The sequence below is a fragment of the Adiantum capillus-veneris genome, chromosome 15, assembly GCF_014529385.1.
Source record: "Adiantum capillus-veneris isolate H3 chromosome 15, ASM1452938v2, whole genome shotgun sequence".
Classification (NCBI taxonomy): domain Eukaryota; kingdom Viridiplantae; phylum Streptophyta; class Polypodiopsida; order Polypodiales; family Pteridaceae; genus Adiantum; species Adiantum capillus-veneris.
The window spans coordinates 85,074,069-85,097,755 of record NC_140945.1 but is presented as its reverse complement, the minus strand read 5'-3'; the positions used below and the strand labels follow the sequence as shown (position 1 = coordinate 85,097,755).

At 41.9% G+C, this 23,687-nt stretch overlaps 3 protein-coding genes across 3 annotated transcripts; all 3 read right to left on the bottom strand.

Annotated features, from left to right (window-relative positions):
- Window positions 1-728: 728 nt before the first annotated feature.
- LOC147441003 (uncharacterized) lies at window positions 729-2,035 on the bottom strand. The gene has a single exon (XM_086482772.1). It carries the CDS (start codon window positions 1,903-1,905, stop codon window positions 850-852), a length of 1,056 nt encoding a protein of 351 aa, XP_086338898.1. The 5' UTR covers window positions 1,906-2,035; the 3' UTR covers window positions 729-849.
- Window positions 2,036-9,652: 7,617 nt separating this feature from the next.
- Window positions 9,653-10,961, bottom strand: LOC147441002 (uncharacterized). Its single transcript, XM_086482770.1, has one exon. It carries the CDS (start codon window positions 10,831-10,833, stop codon window positions 9,778-9,780), a length of 1,056 nt encoding a protein of 351 aa, XP_086338896.1. The 5' UTR covers window positions 10,834-10,961; the 3' UTR covers window positions 9,653-9,777.
- Window positions 10,962-18,618: 7,657 nt separating this feature from the next.
- On the bottom strand, window positions 18,619-20,094 carry LOC147441001 (uncharacterized). The gene has a single exon (XM_086482771.1). The coding sequence runs from the start codon at window positions 19,784-19,786 to the stop codon at window positions 18,740-18,742; it is 1,047 nt and encodes a 348-aa protein (XP_086338897.1). The 5' UTR covers window positions 19,787-20,094; the 3' UTR covers window positions 18,619-18,739.
- Window positions 20,095-23,687: the final 3,593 nt, after the last annotated feature.

The window sequence follows — 23,687 nt, the reverse complement described above, 5'->3', positions numbered from 1 at the left end:
GGTGTATAGATATAAAGTATATATACGAGTAAATATGGATGAAGTCACACAAACACAGTTGATTCGTATGCTACAAGACGTGGTGTAGCATGTGATGTATCCTAAGAGTGATGTAAAACTTGTACGTGTGTGGAGGAGAGCACAATTGTGGTGTTGGATTAGACCCACTGGGCCATATAACTATGCTTGATGCTTTACAATTGCAAGTTCATGCTGCCTCTACCTGACTCAAGTAGCAACATTGTCACTTATTAAGTTATTTGTTAAAAAAGGACACTCGTTCCAAATATCAAGAAAAATACTCGATAATCTTTGCAACTTATTAAGTTTGTTTTTTATGTTTTCTCATTTGGATTGTTTCACACACTTAGTAGATCCAATGAAAATGGGGAGCTAAGCTTAATGATGCATTATTGCTCCTCTTGTTTTATTTATTATTTTTACTTATAGTCGGCTAGTGCTAGCGTTTTTATAGCTGCTTATGATAAAGGTGGTCAATGCTTTAGAATTGCAAGTTCATGTTGCCTCTACCTGACTCAAGTAGCAACATTGTTTGAGAGCTCAAAAAGAAACATTGTGTGTGTGTGTGTGTGTGTGTGTGTGTGAGAGAGAGAGAGAGAGAGAGAGATAGAAAGAGAGAATTGGAATTGAAAGCGAAGCCCAAATTTCTCTAGGATTGCTTTACTCACATAGAGACAGAGGGAGAGAGTGGAAATTGGAATGATACGGGGAACAAAACTTTTGAGGATTGCATTAGTCACATTCTCCCATATTGTACAATTGAATGTATTTACATTCACAGGCGGAGGCCGGAACCTTTTGAGAAAGGACGTGGGTCCAGCCAGTCTCTCAGGGGAGGGCGAGGAGAGAGAGGCGGAGCACCAGCAGGGCCTGGAAGAGGGAGGCCAGTTGCGAGCGGAGCACGGTGACACACGCTCGGGCTTCTTGCGAGCGCTTGTGCACGCTGTCGATTCTCTGCCTCAGATCCGCAACAGTAGCCTGATCTGCATGAGCTGATCCGGAGACGGTGGCGTGGATGGAGGCGGCGAGGAAGTGCAGCCCTTGAAGCTCGAAAAAGAGAGCGCCCATGTCCTCCTGCTTCAGGTCACACTGTAGCTGCCACAGGGGCCCACCCCACATCGTTGCCGTCGCTAGGCTACTGACGCTCTTGCAGCTGGAGGCGACGATCTTGCAGGCGCTGCGGATGGCGCCAGATGATGATCGGAGGGGGGGAGCGAAGGTTGCGATGGCGGAGGCCAGCACTAGCAGGGATATGAGCAAGGTGCCATCCAAGGCGTGATGGAGGGGCTGTGCTGCGGGATCACGTCGACAATTAGCTGCAGGTGCCAGCAGCTCGCGCTTGGCCGCCAGCAGCAAGGCCGCCTGCGCCTCTTTGATGGGCCTGTATTGGGCACTGCTGAGCGATTGAAGGCCATCTAAGCACGGTCGCAGCCGCCGTGCTGCTGCCAGGCGACCTGCTCTGGAGGTCTGTACTCCTCGGGCGCTCTGAACTAGCGCTGCCTGAAGGGAGCCCAGCTGGCGGTCCACGTCGTCTGCCACCTGCTTGAGAGAGGTGCAAGCGTCCAGCAAGCTCAGCATCTCATCGGCGCGCTGATTGGCGGGTGGAGGCGCAAGCGCATTCTTGAGAGCAGAGGCAAGAGCGGAGTGGGTGGAGAGCGTGCAGGCGCAGGCGTCAAGCAGCCAATTGAGATGCGCACTTCCTCCCTGCAGCTGCAGCTGCCCGACGCGCTGTGCCAGGTCGGCATGGAAGCTGTCCATGAGTAGCTGCACGTCACCTTCCTCTGCACCTGCACCTGCGCTTGCTGCTAGTTGAAGGGGGGCCGCGTTCTTCACGCGGAATGACTGTACTCTGGCCACCAAGGCCAGAAGGTTGCCAGCGCCCATTTTTCTGCTGATCTTATCGACTACGAGGCTACAAGCTGATGATCAACGCGGTGCTTGGGAAAACTGGTTCATCAGCACACACATTTATATACCTAAGTAATGGTGTGCTAGCTCCTTATAATTAGTAAAGGTGAAGGCTGGCTCCACCCTTTTGCTTGTGTGTATGCTTTAGTCATCTTGCTCTGGATTTCAGTCGATCCTCTTTACATGATTTCACCCACCTGCGAATTCTTCTGCTCACTCACGCCAATTGCATTTCTAGATTTTGTTTCTTAAACCTTGTCCAGGGTTCGCATATGCCAAAAAAAAATAAAGGGCACTAATATTCTCTACCCATCATGTACTTTCCATCTCAAAAGGCAAGGTCCCATCCTATAGGCTAAGCTACTCTCTTTTGTTTCTTGCAAGGTGTCCTCCTCCTTCCTCTCTCTCTCTCGTCACTGCTTACCTCTTCTCTTGAGGGAATCCTCTCTCTCTCTCTCTCTCTCTCACACACACACACATCCTAAAGGTCTTAATGCTTTTCTAGTGACGAATTTTGCATGTGATACTTCTTTTGCTTTATTTTCTACACTTGGAGTGATTGGACTACTTAGTTTTAGTGTGAGTAACTTACAATCTTCTAATCTAATATTTTTTTTTAAGATCGATGGACTTGAAGACATGCCTCACCATGTCTCGTGACTAATTTTGCATGTCATACTGCTTTTGCTTTTCTACACCTAGAGTGAATTGCACTACTTAGTTTTAGTGTGGGTAAAGAATCTTTTTACGTGAACAAAGAATCCGATCCGTTGTAAAAGATTTAAGATATTGAATCTCCTAATTGAGCTCGAAATTAAACCAAAGGGCCTATAAGCATTTAAAACTTGTAAGACCACTGTTTGGAACTCCATCATACTTTTCAATTTTTGTTAAGATTTTTCTTCAGTTGTTCTTCTACTCCCCCCCTTACGCTTAAAGTGCATGTATATTTGACTAGCCAGGTAAACAATCTCACAAGTATTAAAAGTCTTAATGTTTTTCTCGTCGTGATAAATTTTGCATGTGATTCTTATTTTGATTTTGTACATGTGGAGTGATTGCACTACTTAGTTTTAGTGTGAGTAAATAATCATAAGAGTGATTTATATGAAAGGTCAACAATCAATTGACGATTGTTGTGACTCTGGAGATGATTCTTTTGTGTGTGTGTGCACGCGCGCGCACGTGCAAAAGAGAGAGAGAGAGAGAGAGAGAGAGAGAGAGAGAATTGGAATAAAAGGTACCTTAATTTTCTACACCTAGAGTGGTTGCACTACTTAGTTTAGTGTGAGTAACTTAGAATCGTTTAACCTAATACTTTCTTTAAGGCAGATGGACTTGAAGACATGCGTCACCATATCCCGTGACTAATTTTGCATGTCATACTTCTTTTGCTTTTCTACACCTAGAGTGAATTGCACTACTTAGTTTTGGTGTGAGTAAAGAATCTTCTTACGTGAACAAAAATCCGATCCGTTGTAAAAGATCTAAGATATTGAATCTCCTAATTGAACTCTTAATTAGACCATCAAGCCTATAAGCATTTAAATTTGTAAGACCATTGTTTGGAACTCCATCATACTTTCCACTTTTTCTTCAGCTGTTCTTCTACTCCCTCCCTTAGCTTAAAGTGCATGTATATTTGACTAGCCAGGTAAAAAATCTCACCAGTATTAAAAGTCTTAATGCTTTTCTCATCGTGATGAATTTTGCATGTGATTCTTATTTTGATTTTGTACATGTGGAGTGATTGCACTACTTAGTTTTAGTGTGAGTAAATAATCTGTTAATGTGAACAATTTGCACACATGGAGTGATTGCACTAGTTAGTTTTAATGTGAGTGAAGAATATTTTAATATAAACAAAGAATTTGATCGATTGCAATATCTAAGATATTGAATCTCCTAATCAAGCTACTAATTAGACCAATTTAAAGCTGATCCCATCATCCCAAATCCTAGATTGCAATAGACCTCTACCTTCTTCGAGATCACAATATCGCTACTTCATTACTTTCATTGATGATTTCTCAAGGTATACGAATGTATTTCTACTTAGACAAAAATCTGAAGCCTTATCTGTTTTCAAACAATTCCACAAGGCTGCAGAACTTCAAACTGGTCGTCGCCTTAAGAAGCTTCGTAGTGACAATGGAGGCGAATATGTTTCTCGAGAGTTTGTGAGTTACTATGTTGATAGTGGAATTCATCATGAACACACTATTCCATATTCGCCTCAACAGAACGGTGTTGTTGAACAAAAGAATCGCACTATTCTCAATGTTGTAAGATGTATGCTGATTCATTCTGGCTTATCTCGTGTTTTCTGGGCTGAAGCTACTTTGACAGCATCATTTATTCAAAATCATCTTCCTACTACTGCACCCTCTGGTAAGATACCCATCACAGCATGGACAGGTGACATTCCTTCTGTATCTCATTTTCGAACCTTTGGATGCATTGCTTATATTCATGTTCCCAAAGAAACACGAACAAAGCTTGATGCTCCTGGTCTTAAAGTTATTTTTATTGGATATTCTGACACTTCCAAAGGCTACAAATTCTATGACCCTTCCTCCAAGAAAGTAATTGTGAATCGTGATGCTACTTTTAACGAACAGCTTATGGGAGGTTCATGGTCCATGGATGATTCTGATGATACTAAATCATTGCTTCAGGCTTTTCCATTTCTTTCAGAAGATGAAAATCTTCCTATAGAGCAACTTTCCTCTTCACAACCATCCATTCCAAATGTTGCAACATTAAGAATCTCTAAAATCTCTCGCAAATTTCATCTTGTTTTTAGTTTATTTCATTTTTCTTATAGTTTTCTATTTTGGATGTTTTAGCTAAAACTCGAGTACCAACTAGAATCTTTAAATTGTGGGTGGCACTTGAAGCCTCAATCTCTAGCTTGAGCCTTGCCAATAGAGTGTACAAGAGAAGTGCTATAGCTTTTGTGAGGGAGGAACCACTTACCTAACTAGATACTATTGGGGCAATTAACCTTGGAGCTGATGGGGGGTCAGTAGCCCCTTGGCCTCCAATGCACATAGGTAGCATACGGTTTCTCTCAAGAATCTCCTAATGTTGAGCACCATACGGCAAAACATGACAGAAAATACCTTCTATCCTACAAGTGTCTGTTGCTACCTCTTGCCAATTTGTAAATGAAACTTGCTTGTGGGTTTTAAGTTGTTGCTCTTGTAGTGAGTGTTCTAGCTAGCTCAAGTTTCAATGTTTCACCTTGACTACAAATCAAGGTTTAGCATTTTCTCTTGTAGAATAATTATTCACTGGGATCTACAAATAAAGAAAAAGCCCCTATTCTTTCATTGTGCGACATAAAATAGAAATTCTTTCTCTATCACAAACTAACACATTCCAAGATTGAGTTTTGTAGGAGAACTAGACCATGATTTCAAAGAAGTGAACATGGTAGTCCCCCACACTTAACTATCTAAGGCCCTCCAAGTTTCTTCAAATTAGGCTTCTACTTGTAGAACAAGGCAGAGCTACCTTCACTTTACAAGTCAAAAATAAACCTTTTCCATTTCATTGTGGATACTTTTAATCCCCATTCAAACATTAACTCCAAGTTCTCTATATACTCATGATTCCTAGCACAATGCAACTTTTGTGAGTTAGTAGATTTGGCCACCCAGCAATTGACGATGATGCAACGTAGCAAAGTTGAAACCAATGGTTGATGATGATGTAACCTAGCATAATGCAAACTCTACTCTAGAACTTGACAATACCACAACATAACACAATGCAACCACCACTCAAGAACTTGGTTCACAAACATTTGTCCCAAAAATACGCATTTTTCCCAAAATTCCTAAATATGTGTTATAACATAAACTTGAAGAAAGCTTTAACTATCCCAAGACCTCAAACACCTTCGAAGGTGACCTAGGTGATGCAATGAAGATGGAAAGCTTCATGCATCACAAACATAACATAAACTTGAAGAAAGCTTTAACTATCCCAAGCCTCAGTCCCAAGACCTCAAACACCTTCATAGGTGGAGAGAGCTAGCAGGGAATGAGGGTAGGGAAGAGGAAGAGAAACATTTCGTAGGAGAAAGAATTAGTTCCTCACTTATCATAACTGTTGTTGCTAGCATACATAATAGCATAGTAATGAAGAAGAAGTACATGGCAAGCTTAAGCAATGAAACATGGCTCTTGGTTGGATTTGCACTCCATATCCAAGAGTGTTGGTGTAGGCTCTCAACCTGTACCTGCTTGGAGAAGGAGAGGGAGTTCTTGCACTTTGCATAGCACACAATGAGAGTGTTTTTTAGTGTGTGTGGGTGAGTATACCCCCTAAGAAACCCCCTACCTTGCTTGGGTCGACCCCCCCTTGTAGCTCATGCTTGAAGCCCATTGGACCCGTCTAGGCCTAGCCAATCACAAGCAGGAGGCATTACAGGCAGCAAGGGTAGCCTTGAGACAAGTGTCCCCCTTTCCCCTTTGAGAGAGAGGGCTAGATAAATGATAAATCATTTAATTAAATCTTGTAAATTATTATTGGACCCCTTGGGTGGCCAACCAATAGGCTTCAGGCACACCATGAGGGCAACATGAGGAGGAACTTGACAAGTGTCCCTTTTGCTTTATTTGTACCATGCATGCCTTGTGTGAGTGTGTGGGTGTTCTCTCTCATCCCCCTTCATGTAGGGCTTGCCCCCTCCTTGTAGGGATTGAATCTTTGACTTTTTGACACCTCAAGCCCCTCATGCATAGGCCCAGTTCCCACCACAAGCTTGGCTCATAAGCACTTTAAGCTTGGGCTGGGTTCTCACCTCAAGTGCAACCTTAGCATCTCAAGCATGTCAAGCACCTCAAGCATCTCAAGCATCTCAATCATCAAGAACCTCAAGCACCTTAGTCATCAAGCATGACAAGCAAGATAAGCACCTCGAGCTGGGTCGGGTTCCCGCGCCTCAAGCTCAGCCCTAGCTTACCTAAGGTCAAAGGCCTTTTACACACATTATTGGAGATCTTCAATGAAGCTAACCCTAAGGTCTTATGCTCCATTTGTTAGCCTTGCTCTTTGATAGACCATCTCTCATTTGGGCCCCTTTACCATTGGCCCCGTGTTGAGATAGATCTATAAGCACATGTCTATATCTTAACACTTGTTCCCGTTTATTCTCCCACATTAAGTGATCAATTTAATATGAGAAAATCATTTGGGTTGGTTAGATATTAGATATTATATTTTATGACAACACACATAGCTTGGAGAAGATGAAGGAAGCTGAAGGCGCACAACAGAGAGTGTATTACTTAGTGTGCAATGGAAAGATAGGTATAGGTAGCCCTAGAATGATGGGTGTATATACAATGTGCAGGAGAAAAAACCTTCTAGTGAGGGAAACAATGCCCCGAAGGTCCTAAGTGTGTTCACACATAACACTGCCACATGTATATGGTAACAATGAAGTCATGCAAACACCGGTGATAGGTATGCAAAATACAAAAAATTCAACGTTTTTGTACTTAATTGTATGCACAATCAAAAACATGTGGGGCTATAGCAACCTTATACTTACATTATAAACGCATTTGAGTTAGCGAGAAAACTAGATTGGTTGCATGAAAAAATCTTTATATCTTCAAAGATGAAACAATTGGCTTTCTCCCACATATATATGCACCTCATGTTGTGAGAATGAATTACAACATATCCTTGTGTGTGCATGGCCAAGTCTCAAAACAGGGTATTTAGCCATATATTCCACCTCATATGTTGCCACAATTCCACCCTTGCACTCTTACCTTTGTACTAGACAATGCAACCTTAGGATGCTTCTTGCTAAACACTAGGCACATGTGATGGTGGAAGGCACATGAAAGCTTGCCACAAGCTTGTCAATTTCCAACTAGGTTTTGCATCAAGTGTATCTCCTTATCCATGCCATGCTCCCACTTTAGATCTCCCATAGCATCCTTTAACATGTGGGCTCTACATCGTCCGCAATCTTTGTCATATGATCACAAAGGCAAGGTACATGGCTATCTGGTACGATTCGATGCACAAGGATATCTCACTTGTAAGACTCGGGGTCTTGGATCGCAACCTTCCTATTTCCTTCTTACACTTAGAGTCTTTATAAAACATATATCATTGACTTGTGCTAGATATCTTGAAGCTTTCATTGATAGGGCCAACTAATGCGGCCTCTAAATCTTGATTCATTAACCATGCACTAGAAAGGCAAACTCAAGATCTTTGTTTCTCCTTTTATTGGAGTGCTTGTTGGGTGATAGATGACTTATTGTCATGGATATTGGGGCCTATGGAGAGGTAATGATGCTCCTTCTTTATTGATAGGCATTCCAAGTGCCCTCATGACATCGCATGTTGGGGGTTAAGGAAGCTCTCACTACAAAAAAAATTGTGGTGTAGCACGTGATGTATCCTAAGAGTTGGGTGTGATGGAAAACTTGCACGTGTGTGGAGGAGAGTACAGTTGTGGTGTTGGTTTAGACCCACTCAGCCATATAACTATGCTTGATGCTTTAGAATTGCAAGTTCATGCAGCCTCTACCTGACTCAAGTAGCAACATTGTGTGTGTGTGTGTGTGTGTGTGTGTGTGTGTGTGTGTGTGTGTGTGTGTGTGTGTGAGAGAGAGAGAGAGAGAGAGAGAGAGAGAGAGAGAGAGAGAATTGGAATAAAGGGTAGCCCAAATTTCTTGAGGATTGCTTTTGTCACATAGAGAGAGAGAGAGAGAGAGAGAGAGAGAGAGAGAGAGAGGGCGGGGGGGGGATTTGTATCTTAGGTCCAAACCTAAGCATACATTACCAATCTGGCTATAAGTGCATGCTTAGCAAAAAGATTGAAATGGTCACAATGTGGAAGCTAGTTTTGTTGTTCATGCAATTTTTGGGCTGTGTGGTTATTTATGTCTAGAATTGTCATAAGAAAACATGTTTGGATGTTTTTAATGCTTTGTGCATGTTTGTATGAAAATGAATCAACAAGGTGTATAGATATAAAGTATATATACGAGTAAATATGGATGAAGTCACACAAACACAGTTGATTCGTATGCTACAAGACGTGGTGTAGCATGTGATGTATCCTAAGAGTGATGTAAAACTTGTACGTGTGTGGAGGAGAGCACAATTGTGGTGTTGGATTAGACCCACTGGGCCATATAACTATGCTTGATGCTTTACAATTGCAAGTTCATGCTGCCTCTACCTGACTCAAGTAGCAACATTGTCACTTATTAAGTTATTTGTTAAAAAAGGACACTCGTTCCAAATATCAAGAAAAATACTCGATAATCTTTGCAACTTATTAAGTTTGTTTTTTATGTTTTCTCATTTGGATTGTTTCACACACTTAGTAGATCCAATGAAAATGGGGAGCTAAGCTTAATGATGCATTATTGCTCCTCTTGTTTTATTTATTATTTTTACTTATAGTCGGCTAGTGCTAGCGTTTTTATAGCTGCTTATGATAAAGGTGGTCAATGCTTTAGAATTGCAAGTTCATGTTGCCTCTACCTGACTCAAGTAGCAACATTGTTTGAGAGCTCAAAAAGAAACATTGTGTGTGTGTGTGTGTGTGTGTGTGTGAGAGAGAGAGAGAGAGAGAGAGAGATAGAAAGAGAGAATTGGAATTGAAAGCGAAGCCCAAATTTCTCTAGGATTGCTTTACTCACATAGAGACAGAGGGAGAGAGTGGAAATTGGAATGATTCGGGGAACAAAACTTTTGAGGATTGCATTAGTCACATTCTCCCATATTGTACAATTGAATGTATTTACATTCACAGGCGGAGGCCGGAACCTTTTGAGAAAGGACGTGGGTCCAGCCAGTCTCTCAGGGGAGGGCGAGGAGAGAGAGGCGGAGCACCAGCAGGGCCTGGAAGAGGGAGGCCAGTTGCGAGCGGAGCACGGTGACACACGCTCGGGCTTCTTGCGAGCGCTTGTGCACGCTGTCGATTCTCTGCCTCAGATCCGCAACAGTAGCCTGATCTGCATGAGCTGATCCGGAGACGGTGGCGTGGATGGAGGCGGCGAGGAAGTGCAGCCCTTGAAGCTCGAAAAAGAGAGCGCCCATGTCCTCCTGCTTCAGGTCACACTGTAGCTGCCACAGGGGCCCACCCCACATCGTTGCCGTCGCTAGGCTACTGACGCTCTTGCAGCTGGAGGCGACGATCTTGCAGGCGCTGCGGATGGCGCCAGATGATGATCGGAGGGGGGGAGCGAAGGTTGCGATGGCGGAGGCCAGCACTAGCAGGGATATGAGCAAGGTGCCATCCAAGGCGTGATGGAGGGGCTGTGCTGCGGGATCACGTCGACAATTAGCTGCAGGTGCCAGCAGCTCGCGCTTGGCCGCCAGCAGCAAGGCCGCCTGCGCCTCTTTGATGGGCCTGTATTGGGCACTGCTGAGCGATTGAAGGCCATCTAAGCACGGTCGCAGCCGCCGTGCTGCTGCCAGGCGACCTGCTCTGGAGGTCTGTACTCCTCGGGCGCTCTGAACTAGCGCTGCCTGAAGGGAGCCCAGCTGGCGGTCCACGTCGTCTGCCACCTGCTTGAGAGAGGTGCAAGCGTCCAGCAAGCTCAGCATCTCATCGGCGCGCTGATTGGCGGGTGGAGGCGCAAGCGCATTCTTGAGAGCAGAGGCAAGAGCGGAGTGGGTGGAGAGCGTGCAGGCGCAGGCGTCAAGCAGCCAATTGAGATGCGCACTTCCTCCCTGCAGCTGCAGCTGCCCGACGCGCTGTGCCAGGTCGGCATGGAAGCTGTCCATGAGTAGCTGCACGTCACCTTCCTCTGCACCTGCACCTGCGCTTGCTGCTAGTTGAAGGGGGGCCGCGTTCTTCACGCGGAATGACTGTACTCTGGCCACCAAGGCCAGAAGGTTGCCAGCGCCCATTTTTCTGCTGATCTTATCGACTACGAGGCTACAAGCTGATGATCAACGCGGTGCTTGGGAAAACTGGTTCATCAGCACACACATTTATATACCTAAGTAATGGTGTGCTAGCTCCTTATAATTAGTAAAGGTGAAGGCTGGCTCCACCCTTTTGCTTGTGTGTATGCTTTAGTCATCTTGCTCTGGATTTCAGTCGATCCTCTTTACATGATTTCACCCACCTGCGAATTCTTCTGCTCACTCACGCCAATTGCATTTCTAGATTTTGTTTCTTAAACCTTGTCCAGGGTTCGCATATGCCAAAAAAAAATAAAGGGCACTAATATTCTCTACCCATCATGTACTTTCCATCTCAAAAGGCAAGGTCCCATCCTATAGGCTAAGCTACTCTCTTTTGTTTCTTGCAAGGTGTCCTCCTCCTTCCTCTCTCTCTCTCGTCACTGCTTACCTCTTCTCTTGAGGGAATCCTCTCTCTCTCTCTCTCTCTCTCACACACACACACATCCTAAAGGTCTTAATGCTTTTCTAGTGACGAATTTTGCATGTGATACTTCTTTTGCTTTATTTTCTACACTTGGAGTGATTGGACTACTTAGTTTTAGTGTGAGTAACTTACAATCTTCTAATCTAATATTTTTTTTAAGATCGATGGACTTGAAGACATGCCTCACCATGTCTCGTGACTAATTTTGCATGTCATATTGCTTTTGCTTTTCTACACCTAGAGTGAATTGCACTACTTAGTTTTAGTGTGGGTAAAGAATCTTTTTACGTGAACAAAGAATCCGATCCGTTGTAAAAGATTTAAGATATTGAATCTCCTAATTGAGCTTGAAATTAAACCAAAGGGCCTATAAGCATTTAAAACTTGTAAGACCACTGTTTGGAACTCCATCATACTTGCCAATTTTTGTTAAGATTTTTCTTCAGTTGTTCTTCTACTCCCCCCCTTACGCTTAAAGTGCATGTATATTTGACTAGCCAGGTAAACAATCTCACAAGTATTAAAAGTCTTAATGTTTTTCTCGTCGTGATAAATTTTGCATGTGATTCTTATTTTGATTTTGTACATGTGGAGTGATTGCACTACTTAGTTTTAGTGTGAGTAAATAATCATAAGAGTGATTTATATGAAAGGTCAACAATCAATTGACGATTGTTGTGACTCTGGAGATGATTCTTTTGTGTGTGTGTGCGCGCGCGCGCACGTGCAAAAGAGAGAGAGAGAGAGAGAGAGAGAGAATTGGAATAAAAGGTACCTTAATTTTCTACACCTAGAGTGGTTGCACTACTTAGTTTAGTGTGAGTAACTTAGAATCGTTTAACCTAATACTTTCTTTAAGGCAGATGGACTTGAAGACATGCGTCACCATATCCCGTGACTAATTTTGCATGTCATACTTCTTTTGCTTTTCTACACCTAGAGTGAATTGCACTACTTAGTTTTGGTGTGAGTAAAGAATCTTTTTACGTGAACAAAAATCCGATCCGTTGTAAAAGATCTAAGATATTGAATCTCCTAATTGAACACTTAATTAGACCATCAAGCCTATAAGCATTTAAATTTGTAAGACCGTTGTTTGGAACTCCATCATACTTTCCACTTTTTCTTCAGCTGTTCTTCTACTCCCTCCCTTAGCTTAAAGTGCATGTATATTTGACTAGCCAGGTAAAAAATCTCACCAGTATTAAAAGTCTTAATGCTTTTCTCATCGTGATGAATTTTGCATGTGATTCTTATTTTGATTTTGTACATGTGGAGTGATTGCACTACTTAGTTTTAGTGTGAGTAAATAATCTATTAATGTGAACAATTTGCACACATGGAGTGATTGCACTAGTTAGTTTTAATGTGAGTGAAGAATATTTTAATATAAACAAAGAATTTGATCGATTGCAATATCTAAGATATTGAATCTCCTAATCAAGCTACTAATTAGACCAATTTAAAGCTGATCCCATCATCCCAAATCCTAGATTGCAATAGACCTCTACCTTCTTCGAGATCACAATATCGCTACTTCATTACTTTCATTGATGATTTCTCAAGGTATACGAATGTATTTCTACTTAGACAAAAATCTGAAGCCTTATCTGTTTTCAAACAATTCCACAAAGCTGCAGAACTTCAAACTGGTCGTCGCCTTAAGAAGCTTCGTAGTGACAATGGAGGCGAATATGTTTCTCGAGAGTTTGTGAGTTACTATGTTGACAGTGGAATTCATCATGAACACACTATTCCATATTCGCCTCAACAGAACGGTGTTGTTGAACGAAAGAATCGCACTATTCTCAATGCTGTAAGATGTATGCTGATTCATTCTGGCTTATCTCGTGTTTTCTGGGCTGAAGCTACTTTGACAGCATCATTTATTCAAAATCATCTTCCTACTATTGCACCCTCTGGTAAGATACCCATCACAGCATGGACAAGTGACATTCCTTCTGTATCTCATTTTCGAACCTTTGGATGTATTGCTTATATTCATGTTCCCAAAGAAACACGAACAAAGCTTGATGCTCCTGGTCTTAAAGTTATTTTTATTGGATATTCTGACACTTCCAAAGGCTACAAATTCTATGACCCTTCCTCCAAGAAAGTAATTGTGAATCGTGATGCTACTTTTAACGAACAGCTTATGGGAGGTTCATGGTCCATGGATGATTCTGATGATACTAAATCATTGCTTCAGGCTTTTCCATTTCTTTCAGAAGATGAAACTCTTCCTATAGAGCAACTTTCCTCTTCACAACCATCCATTCCAAATGTTGCCAATGATGATATTGATATTTTTGTTGATCTGCCTATTGATTTTGAACATGGCTCATGTCATGTTTATGATGATGATATTGCTGATAATGCTTTTTCTACGTCTGAAGATCCCATTACTTATGATGAAGCTATCTCTTCACCACAAAAGGATCAATGGCAAGAGGCTATGGAAGCAGAGTACGATTTTCTTATCTCTAAAGGTACATGGATACTACTTGAATTACCTCCTAGTCGTACAACTATTAAATGTAAGTGGGTGTATAAGACAAAAATAAAAGCAGATGGATCTTTTGACAAGTTCAAGGCGCGTTTAGTTGCAAAAGGTTACTCCCAAGTAGCTGGTGTTGACTATCAAGAGACTTTTTCACCAGTTGTTCGCATTACAAGTGTTTGAGTTTTATTGGCATTTGCTGTTCAATTTGATTTAGAAGCTCATCAAATGGATGTGCGAACTGCTTTTCTTAATGGTGACTTGGAAGAGGAAATTTATATGGAACAACCAGAAGGGTTTGTTATTCCAGGTAAAGAAGACCTTGTTGCTCAACTCCATAAGGCACTATATGGTCTCAAACAAGCTTCGCGAGCCTGGTATAAAAAATTTGATCTTTTTTTCACCTCTAAAGGATTCATCTCTTGCTCGTCAGACCCCAACTTATACATAAAACGCCAAGGTAGCAGTTTTGTGATTCTTGCTCTTTATGTGGATGATATGATCCTTGTTTCCAATGATTTGGGATTTCTTCAGCAAGTGAAAAAGTTATTGTCTTCTGCATTTGATATGGTGGATCTTGGAGAGATTCACTCTTGTCTTGGCATTCAAATCCAACGGAACCGTACAAAAGGTATTTTATTCCTTCGACTGTCAAAGTTTATTGTAGATATTATTCAAAAATTTGGTATGGAATCTGCACATTCAGCCAACACACCTTGTCTTGTGAGCTCTACGAAGAACACTTCTGACAATGGCGGTCAACTTGTCACAAATCAACCTTATGCTAACTTGATTGGATGTCTTCAGTTTGTTGGCATGAACACTCGTCCTGATATTCTGTTTGCTGCTAATTATCTTGGACAACATCTTGCATGTCCTTCTCTTAAGCATTGGTCTGCTGCAAAGCGTGTATTGAAATACTTGAAAGGTACTACAGATTTTGGTTTAGTCTATCGACGACAACTCACATCGGATTCTATGCAATCTCTTTCTCTTTTGGGTTACACAGATGCAGACTGGGCAAGCTCACATTTATCTATGAGATCTACTAGTGGAAATTGCTTCTTTATAAATGGTTGTCTTGTTTCTTGGACCAGCAAGAAACAACGTCGTGTTGCAGTTTCTACGACTGAGTCAGAATATGTTACGGTATCACTTGCAGCTCGTGAGTTGATTTGGCTTCGACAAATGCTGGTTGATATTGGTCACTCTCCTCTTTCTAGCACACCCTTGCGGTGTGACAACCAAAGTGCTATTAGTCTTGCAAAAGACTATGTTCCACATAATAAGTCAAAGCACATTGCTGTCCATTATCATTATGTCAGGTATGAAGTACGTAAAGGAACCATTATGGTTGAACACTGTCCAAGTGACCAGATGATTGGAGACATTTTGACCAAAGGTCTCAATGAGTCACGTTTCATCCTCTTGCGCTCGGAGCTCGGAGTTGCTTCGGCCTCACTCTTTCTAGATTAGCTTCTTTGCTATTGTAATAGCTTTGTACATATGACATTGTAATCTTTTAGGTATCATGCACTATGCACACTCCACATTTGCACATTGTGATATCTAAGTCACTTTAATATTTTTACATAGATGCACAATTCACTTTCACATCATCAACGCGCTGGTTCATATTTTCACATTGTATAGGGGCTTGGGTTTTTCCCTTGAACTCCCCAAGGGTTTTTACATCCAAAGCTACTTTGTTATTGTAATAGCTTTGTACATATGACATTGTAATCTTTTAGGTATCATGCACTATGTACACTCCATATTTGCACATTGTGATATCTAAGTCACTTTAATATTTTTACATAGATGCACAATTCACTTTCACATCATCACCGTGCTGGTTCATATTTTCACATTGTATAGGGGCTTGGGTTTTTCCCTTGAACTCCCCAAGGGTTTTTACATCCAAAGCTAGAGACCTTTGTTTGAGTGGGGGTGTTGGAGCTATATATGGCTCACTCTACTGAACTTGGTCTCACCTATATATTTGTATCTTGTCTTCAATATGAATCAGTCTTCGGGAGCGTATATGGTGTGTCTCTTGTCTCGTCTCTCTCTCTTTCTCTCTACATCTCAACAGGGAGGACGCAACCTGCTCTAATACTAATTGTTGGAATTAGGGTTGCAACAAAACACACATAGCTTGGAGAAGACGAAGGAAGATGAAGGCACATAACAAAGAGTGTATTACTTAGTGTGCAATGGAAAGATAGATAGACCTAGAATGATGGGTGTATATACAATGCGCGGGAGAAAAAAAGTCCTAGTGAGGGAAAAAATGCCTCAACAGTCCTAAGTGTGTTCGCACACATCACTGCCACATGTATATGGTAACAATGAAGTCATGCAAACACCGGTGATAGGTATGCAAAATACAAAAAATTCAACCTTTTTGTACTTAATTGTATGCACAATTAAAAACATGTGGCGCTATAGTAACCTTATACTTACATTAAAAACACATTGGAGTTAGCGAGAAAACTAGATTGGTTGCATGAAAAAATCTCTATATCTTCAAACATGAAACAATGGGCTTTCTCCCACATATATATGCAGCTCATGTTGTGAGAATGAATTACAACATATCCTTGTATGTGCATGCCCAAGTCTCAACACAGGGTCTTTAGCCATATATGCCACCTCATATGTTGCCACAATTCCACCCTTGTACTCTTACCTTTGTAAGTCTAGACAATGCAACCTTAGGATGCTTCTTGCTAAACACTAGGTACATGTGATGGTGGAAGGCACATGAAAGCTTGCCACAACCTTGCCAAATTCCAACCGGGTTCTGCATCAAATGTGTCTCCTTATCCACGCCATGCTCCCACTTTACATCTCCCATAGCATACTTTAACATGTGGGCTCTACATCGTCTGCAATCGTTGTCATATGATCACAAAGGCAAGGTACATGGCTATATGGTATGAGTCGATGCACAAGGATATCTCACTTGTAAGACCGGGGGTCTTGGATCGCAACCGTCCTATTTCCTTCTTACACCTAGAGTCTTTATAAAACATATATCATTGACTTGTGCTAGATAACTTGAAGCTTTCATTGATAGGGCCAACTAATGAGGTCTGTAAATCTTGATTCATTAACCATGCACTAGAAAGGCAAAATCAAGATCTTTGTTTCTCCTTTTACTGGAGTGCTTTGTTGGGGACTATGGAGAGGTAATGATGCTCCATCTTTATTGATAGGCATTCGAAGCGCCCTCTTGACATAGCACGTTGGGGGTTAAGGAAGCTCTCACAAAAAAAAAAAAGTGGTGTAGCACGTGATGTATCCTAAGAGTTGGGGGTGATGGAAAACTTGCACGTGTGTGGAGGAGAGCACAATTGTGGTGTTGGTTTAGACCCACTCGGCCATATAACTATGCTTGATGCTTTACAATTGCAAGTTTATGCTGCCTCTACCTGACTCAAGTAGCAACATTGTCACTTATTAAGTTATTTGTTAGAAAAGGACACTCGTTCCAAATATCAAGAAAAACACTCGATAATCTTTGCAACTTATTAAGTTTGGTTTTTTATGTTTTCTCGTTTGGATTGTTTCACACACTTAGTAGATCCAATGAAAATGGGGAGCTAAGCTTAATGATGCATTATTGCTCCTCTTGTTTTATTTATTATTTTTACTTATAGTCGGCTAGTGCTAGCATTATCATGGCTGCTTATGATAAAGGTGGTCAATGCTTTAGAATTGCAAGTTCATGTTGCCTCTACCTGACTCAAGTAGCAACATTGTTTGAGAGCTCAAAAAGAAACATTGTGTGTGTGTGTGTGTGTGGTGAGAGAGAGAGAGAGAGAGAGAGAGAGAGGGGGGGGGGGGGGGGGAATTTGTATCTTAGGTCCAAACCCAAGCATACAATACCAATCTGGCTATAAGTGCATGCTCTGCAAAAAGATTAAAATGGTCACAATGTGGAAGCTAGTTTTTTTGTTCCTTGCAATTTTTGGGCTGTGTGGTTATTTATGTCTAGAATTGTCATGATAAGAAAACATGTTTGGATGTTTTGAATGCTTTGTGCATGTTCGTATGAAGGTGAATCAACAAGGTGTATAGATATAAAGTATATATACGAGTAAATATGGATGAAGTCACACAAACACAGTTGATTCGTATGCTACAAGACGTGGTGTAGCACGTGATGTATCCTAAGAGTGATGTAAAACTTGCACGTGTGTGGAGGAGAGCACAATTGTGGTGTTGGATTAGATCCACTCGGCCATATAACTATGCTTGATGCTTTACAATTGCAAGTTCATGCTGCCTCTACGTGACTCAAGTAGCAACATTGTCCCTTATTAAGTTATTTGTTAAAAAAGGATACTCATTCCAAATATCAAGAAAAATACTCGATAATCCTTGCAACTTATTAAGTTTGTTTTTTATGTTTTCTCGTTTGGATTGTTTCACACACTTAGTAGATCCAATGAAAATGGGGAGCTAAGCTTAATGATGCATTATTGCTCCTCTTGTTTTATTTATTATTTTTACTTATAGTCGGCTAGTGCTAGCGTTTTTATAGCTGCTTATGATAAAGGTGGTCAATGCTTTAGAATTGCAAGTTCATGCTGCCTCTACCTGACTCAAGTAGCAACATTGTTTGAGAGCTCAAAAAGAAACATTGTGTGTGTGTGTGTGTGTGTGTGTGAGAGAGAGAGAGAGAGAGAGAGAGAGAGAGAGAGAATTGGAATCGAAAGGGAAGCCCAAAATTCTCTAGCATTGCTTTACTCACATAGAGACAGAGGGAGAGAGTGGAAATTGGAACGATACAGGGAACAAAACTTTTGAGGATTGCATTAGTCATATTCTCCCATATTGTACAATTGAATGTATTTACATTCACAGGCGGAGGCCGGAACCTTTTGAAAAAGGACGTGGGTCCAGCCAGTCTCTCAGGGGAGGGCGAGGAGAGAGAGGTGGAGCGCCACCAGGGCCTGGAAGAGGGAGGCCAGTTGCGAGCGGAGCACGGTGACACACGCTCGGGCTTCTTGCGAGCGCTTGTGCACGCTGTCGATTATCTGCCTCAGATCCGCAACAGTAGCCTGATCTGCATGAGCTGGTCCGGAGACGGTGGCGTGGATGGAGGCGGCGGCGGAGTGCAGCCCTTGAAGCTCGAAAAAGAGAGCGCCCATGTCCTCCTGCTTCAGGTCACACTGCAGCTGCCACAGGGGCCCACCCCACATCGTTACCGGCGCTAGGCTACTGACGCTCTTGCAGCTGGAGGCGACGATCTTGCAGGCGCTGCGGATGGCGCCAGATGATGATCGGAGGGGGGGAGCGAAGGTTGCGATGGCGGAGGCCAGCACTAGCAGAGATATGAGCAAGGTGCCATCCAAGGCGTGATGGAGGGGCTGTGCTGCGGGATCACGTCGACAATTAGCTGCAGGTGCCAGCAGCTCGCGCTTGGCCGCCAGCAGCAAGGCCGCCTGCGCCTCTTTGATGGGCCTGTATTGGGCACTGCTGAGCGATTGAAGGCCATCTAAGCACGGTCGCAGCCGCCGTGCTGCTGCCAGGCGACCTGCTCTGGAGGTCTGTACTCCTCGGGCGCTCTGAACTAGCGCTGCCTGAAGGGAGCCCAGCTGGCGGTCCACGTCGTCTGCCACCTGCTTGAGAGAGGTACAAGCGTCCAGCAAGCTCAGCATCTCATCGGCGCGCTGATTGGCGGGTGGAGGCGCAAGCGCATTCTTGAGAGCAGAGGAAAGAGCGGAGTGGGTGGAGAGCGTGCAGGCGCAGGCGTCAAGCAGCCAAATGAGATGCGCGCTTCCTCCCTGCAGCTGCAGCTGCCCGACCCGCTGTGCCAGGTCGGCATGGAAGCTGTCCATGAGTAGCTGCACGTCACCTTCCTCTGCACCTGCACCTGCGCTTGCTGCTCGTTGAAGGGGGGCCGTGTTCTTCATGCGGAATGACTGTACCAAGGCCAGAAGGTTGCCAGCGCCCATTTTTCTGCTGATCTTATCGACTACAAGGCTACAAGCTGATGATCAACGCGGTGCTTGGGAAAACTGGTTCATCAGCACACACATTTAGTTATAATTAGTAAAGGTGAAGGCTGGCTCCACCCTTCTGCTTGTGTGTATGCTTTAGTCATCTTGCTCTGGATTTCAGTCGATCCTCTTTACATGATTTCACCCACCTGTGAATTCTTCTGCTCACTCACGCCAATTGCATTTCTAGATTTTGTTTTTTAAACCTTGTCCAGGGTTCGCATATGCCAAGAAAAAATAAGGGCACTAATATTCTATACCCATCATGTACTTTCCATCTCAAAAGGCTAAGCTACTCTCTTTTGTTTCTTGCAAGGTGTCCTCCTCCTTCCTCTCTCTCGTCACTGCTTACCTCTTCTCTTGAGGGAATCCTCTCTCTCTCTCTCTCTCACACACACACACACACACACATCCTAAAAGTCTTAATGCTTTTCTAGTGACGAATTTTGCATGTGATACTTCTTTTGCTTTATTTTCTACACCTAGAGTGATTGGACTACTTAGTTTTAGTGTGAGTAACTTAGAATCTTTTAATCTAATACTTTTTTTTAAGATCGATGGACTTGAAGACATGCCTCACACTGTCCTGTGACTAATTTTGCATGTCATACTGCTTTTGCTTTTCTACACCTAAAGTGAATTGCACCACTTAGTTTTAGTGTGAGTAAAGAATCTTTTTACATGAACAAAGAATCCGATCAGTTGTAAAAGATCTAAGATATTGAATCTCCTAATTGAGCTCGAAATTAGACCAAAGGGCCTATAAGCATTTAAAACTTGTAAGACCATTGTTTGGAACTCCATCATACTTTCCAATTTTTGTTAAGATTTTTCTTCAGCTGTTCTTCTACTCCCCCCCTTACGCTTAAAGTGCATGTATATTTGACTAGCCAGGTAAACAATCTCACAAGTATTAAAAGTCTTAATGTTTTTCTCGTCGTGATAAATTTTGCATGTGATTCTTATTTTGATTTTGTACATGTGGAGTGATTGCACTACTTAGTTTTAGTGTGAGTAAATAATCATAAGAGTGATTTATATGAAAGGTCAACAATCAATTGACGATTGTTGTGACTCCGGAGATGATTCTTTTGTGTGTGTGTGTGTGTGTGTGTGTGTGCGTGCGTGCGCGCACGCGCAAGAGAGAGAGAGAGAGAGAGAGAGAGAGAGAGAGAGAGAGAATTGGAATACAAGGAACCTTAATTTTCTACACCTAGAGTGGTTGCACTACTTAGTTTAGTGTGAGTAACTTAGAATCTTTTAACCTAATACTTTCTTTAAGGCAGATGGACTTGAAGACATGCGTCACCATATCCCGTGACTAATTTTGCATGTCATACTTCTTTTGCTTTTCTACACCTAGAGTGAATTGCACTACTTAGTTTTAGTGTGAGTAAAGAATCTTTTCACGTGAACAAAAATCCGATCCGTTGTAAAAGATCTAAGATATTGAATCTCCTAATTGAACTCTTAATTAGACCATCAAGCCTATAAGCATTTAAATTTGTAAGACCCTTGTTTGGAACTCCATCATACTTTCCACTTTTTCTTCAGCTGTTCTTCTACTCCCCCCCTTAGCTTAAAGTGCATGTATATTTGACTAGCTAGGTAAAAAATCTCACCAGTATTAAAAGTCTTAATGCTTTTCTCATTGTGATGAATTTTGCATGTGATTCTTATTTTGATTTTGTACATGTGGAGTGATTGCACTACTTAGTTTTAGTGTGAGTAAATAATATGTTAATGTGAACAATTTGCACACATGGAGTGATTGCACTAGTTAGTTTTAATGTGAGTGAAGAATATTTTAATATAAACAAAGAATTTGATCAATTGCAATATCTAAGATATTGAATCTCCTAATCAAGCTACTAATTAGACCAATTTAAAGCTGATCCCATCATCCCAAATCCTAGATTGCACCCTTTGCTACATAGTACTAGCCTTGTATGATCATCATGCTTTATGTTCAATGTCAACTGAATGCCATACAAAGAGAATCTTAATACACTATTATCCCAAGGTAAGGCAAGGTCTACCGTCTATGAAGACAAAAGCTTGCTCTCCAAATGGCTTGAACTCAATATCTCTTTTTTTCCATTGGTACTCTAACAAAACTTTTCTAAACACTTGGAGAACCTACTCATGGAAAATTTTAATGGTAAAATTGACTATATACTTTGAAAGTTTTTACTCTACATTTTGTAATTTTCACCTTCAAATCTATAATTAGGTAAATTTAAAAATTTGTAGGTGGGATTCCACTAAACCTAGGTTTGTCTACGTTCCAAAAGCAAGTCTATGTCATGGTGGAGACGTTTTTTGCTAAGTCCTGAACAATGACATGAGTTTTCTATGTGATTTGTCTTTCTGCCCAAAACTATACATATGTTAATGCTTCCTATTGCTTTACCCTATTTTTACTAGATAAGGCCTCTTGTAGCAATACAAAAATTTGCAACCTACTTATATGCTCTCACCTACAGAAGGTTGATGTCACTAGCCAAAAACTGTCCCCTTGATTATGAGTTGATGCAACACAACTGCTTCTTCAAGCATGAAACAATGGGCTTTATGCCAGACATATGCAGCTAATGACAAAGACTAAAATCAACAACACGGACGCTAACAATCCCAATGCTTTGCTTAGCACCCTCCAATTCAAAAAATGAGTTGAAGTTGGGATTTAGTGAGGGATTTTAAACCTTAGAAGCAAAATCTCGAAGAGTGATTTATATGAAAGGTCAACAATCAATTGACAATTGTTGTGACTCCGGGGATGATTCTTTTTGTGTGTGTGTGTGTGAGAGAGAGAGAGAGAGTGTGTGTGTGTGTGTGTGTGTGTGTGTGTGTGTGTGTGTGTGAGAGAGAGAGAGAGAGAGAGAGAGAGAGAGAGAGAGAGAGAATTGGAATAAAAGTAGCTTAATTTTCTACACCTAGAGTGGTTGCACTACTTAGTTTTAGTGTGAGTAACTTAGAATATTTTAATCTAATACTTTCTTTAAGGCCGATGGACTTGAAGACATGCGTCACCATATCCCGTATCCTTACAATGAGGTAGAAAATACCTGATACTTACCCAAAATTCAAGTACATCCCTCAACCTGTAAAGCATACCATATCAAAATTTCTTTGACCTGCTAATCACTAAAATTAGAGATTGTAACCCTGGGTGTTGCCATGGCAATCCTAACCCCTGGGTATTGCTTGGAAAACCAACCTCCTTGGTGAAAGGTTGGAAAGTACTTTTTGACTATCCCATGGCAGACAGTGTTTCTTGAAAAACAAAATGTGAAGGTGTCCAATACTGACCACCAACATGTATTGTGTGATTTTGGAATCACATACGTGGTCATACCACAAAACTGTTTTCTTATATGCACGCCTAGTGCTATAGAGAAAACGAAAGATCCACGCAGGGCGGAACCCCTAGCTCTTAGGGATAGCCATGATGTTGGAAATGCTTGTTGCATCTATACGTCGTGGTATAGATGAGTCTATGCGAGTGTAAGTTCATAAAGAATTCAACTCAATTGTTGCACCAAAACATGTACTGCTGACAAAATACTCAAAAAACATATGTAATGGGAAGACTCTTGCTTGGCCATGAATATCGATGGGGAGTCCACTAGGTAGATCTGTTCAAGCTGGAGAACAATCACCCAAGGAATGCCAACAGTTGGGTCTTACCCTATATCTGACAATGGTTGTTAGCCAGCCTGTGTGGCTCATAGCCCTTATGTCAATGAGTGTTCAATCGACGAACTGACAAAGACTAATTTGGATGGCATCTTGTCCACTTGCTAGCTGAGAGTTAGAACATCTTGGCTCAGGCGGACTCACGAGCAAAACATCT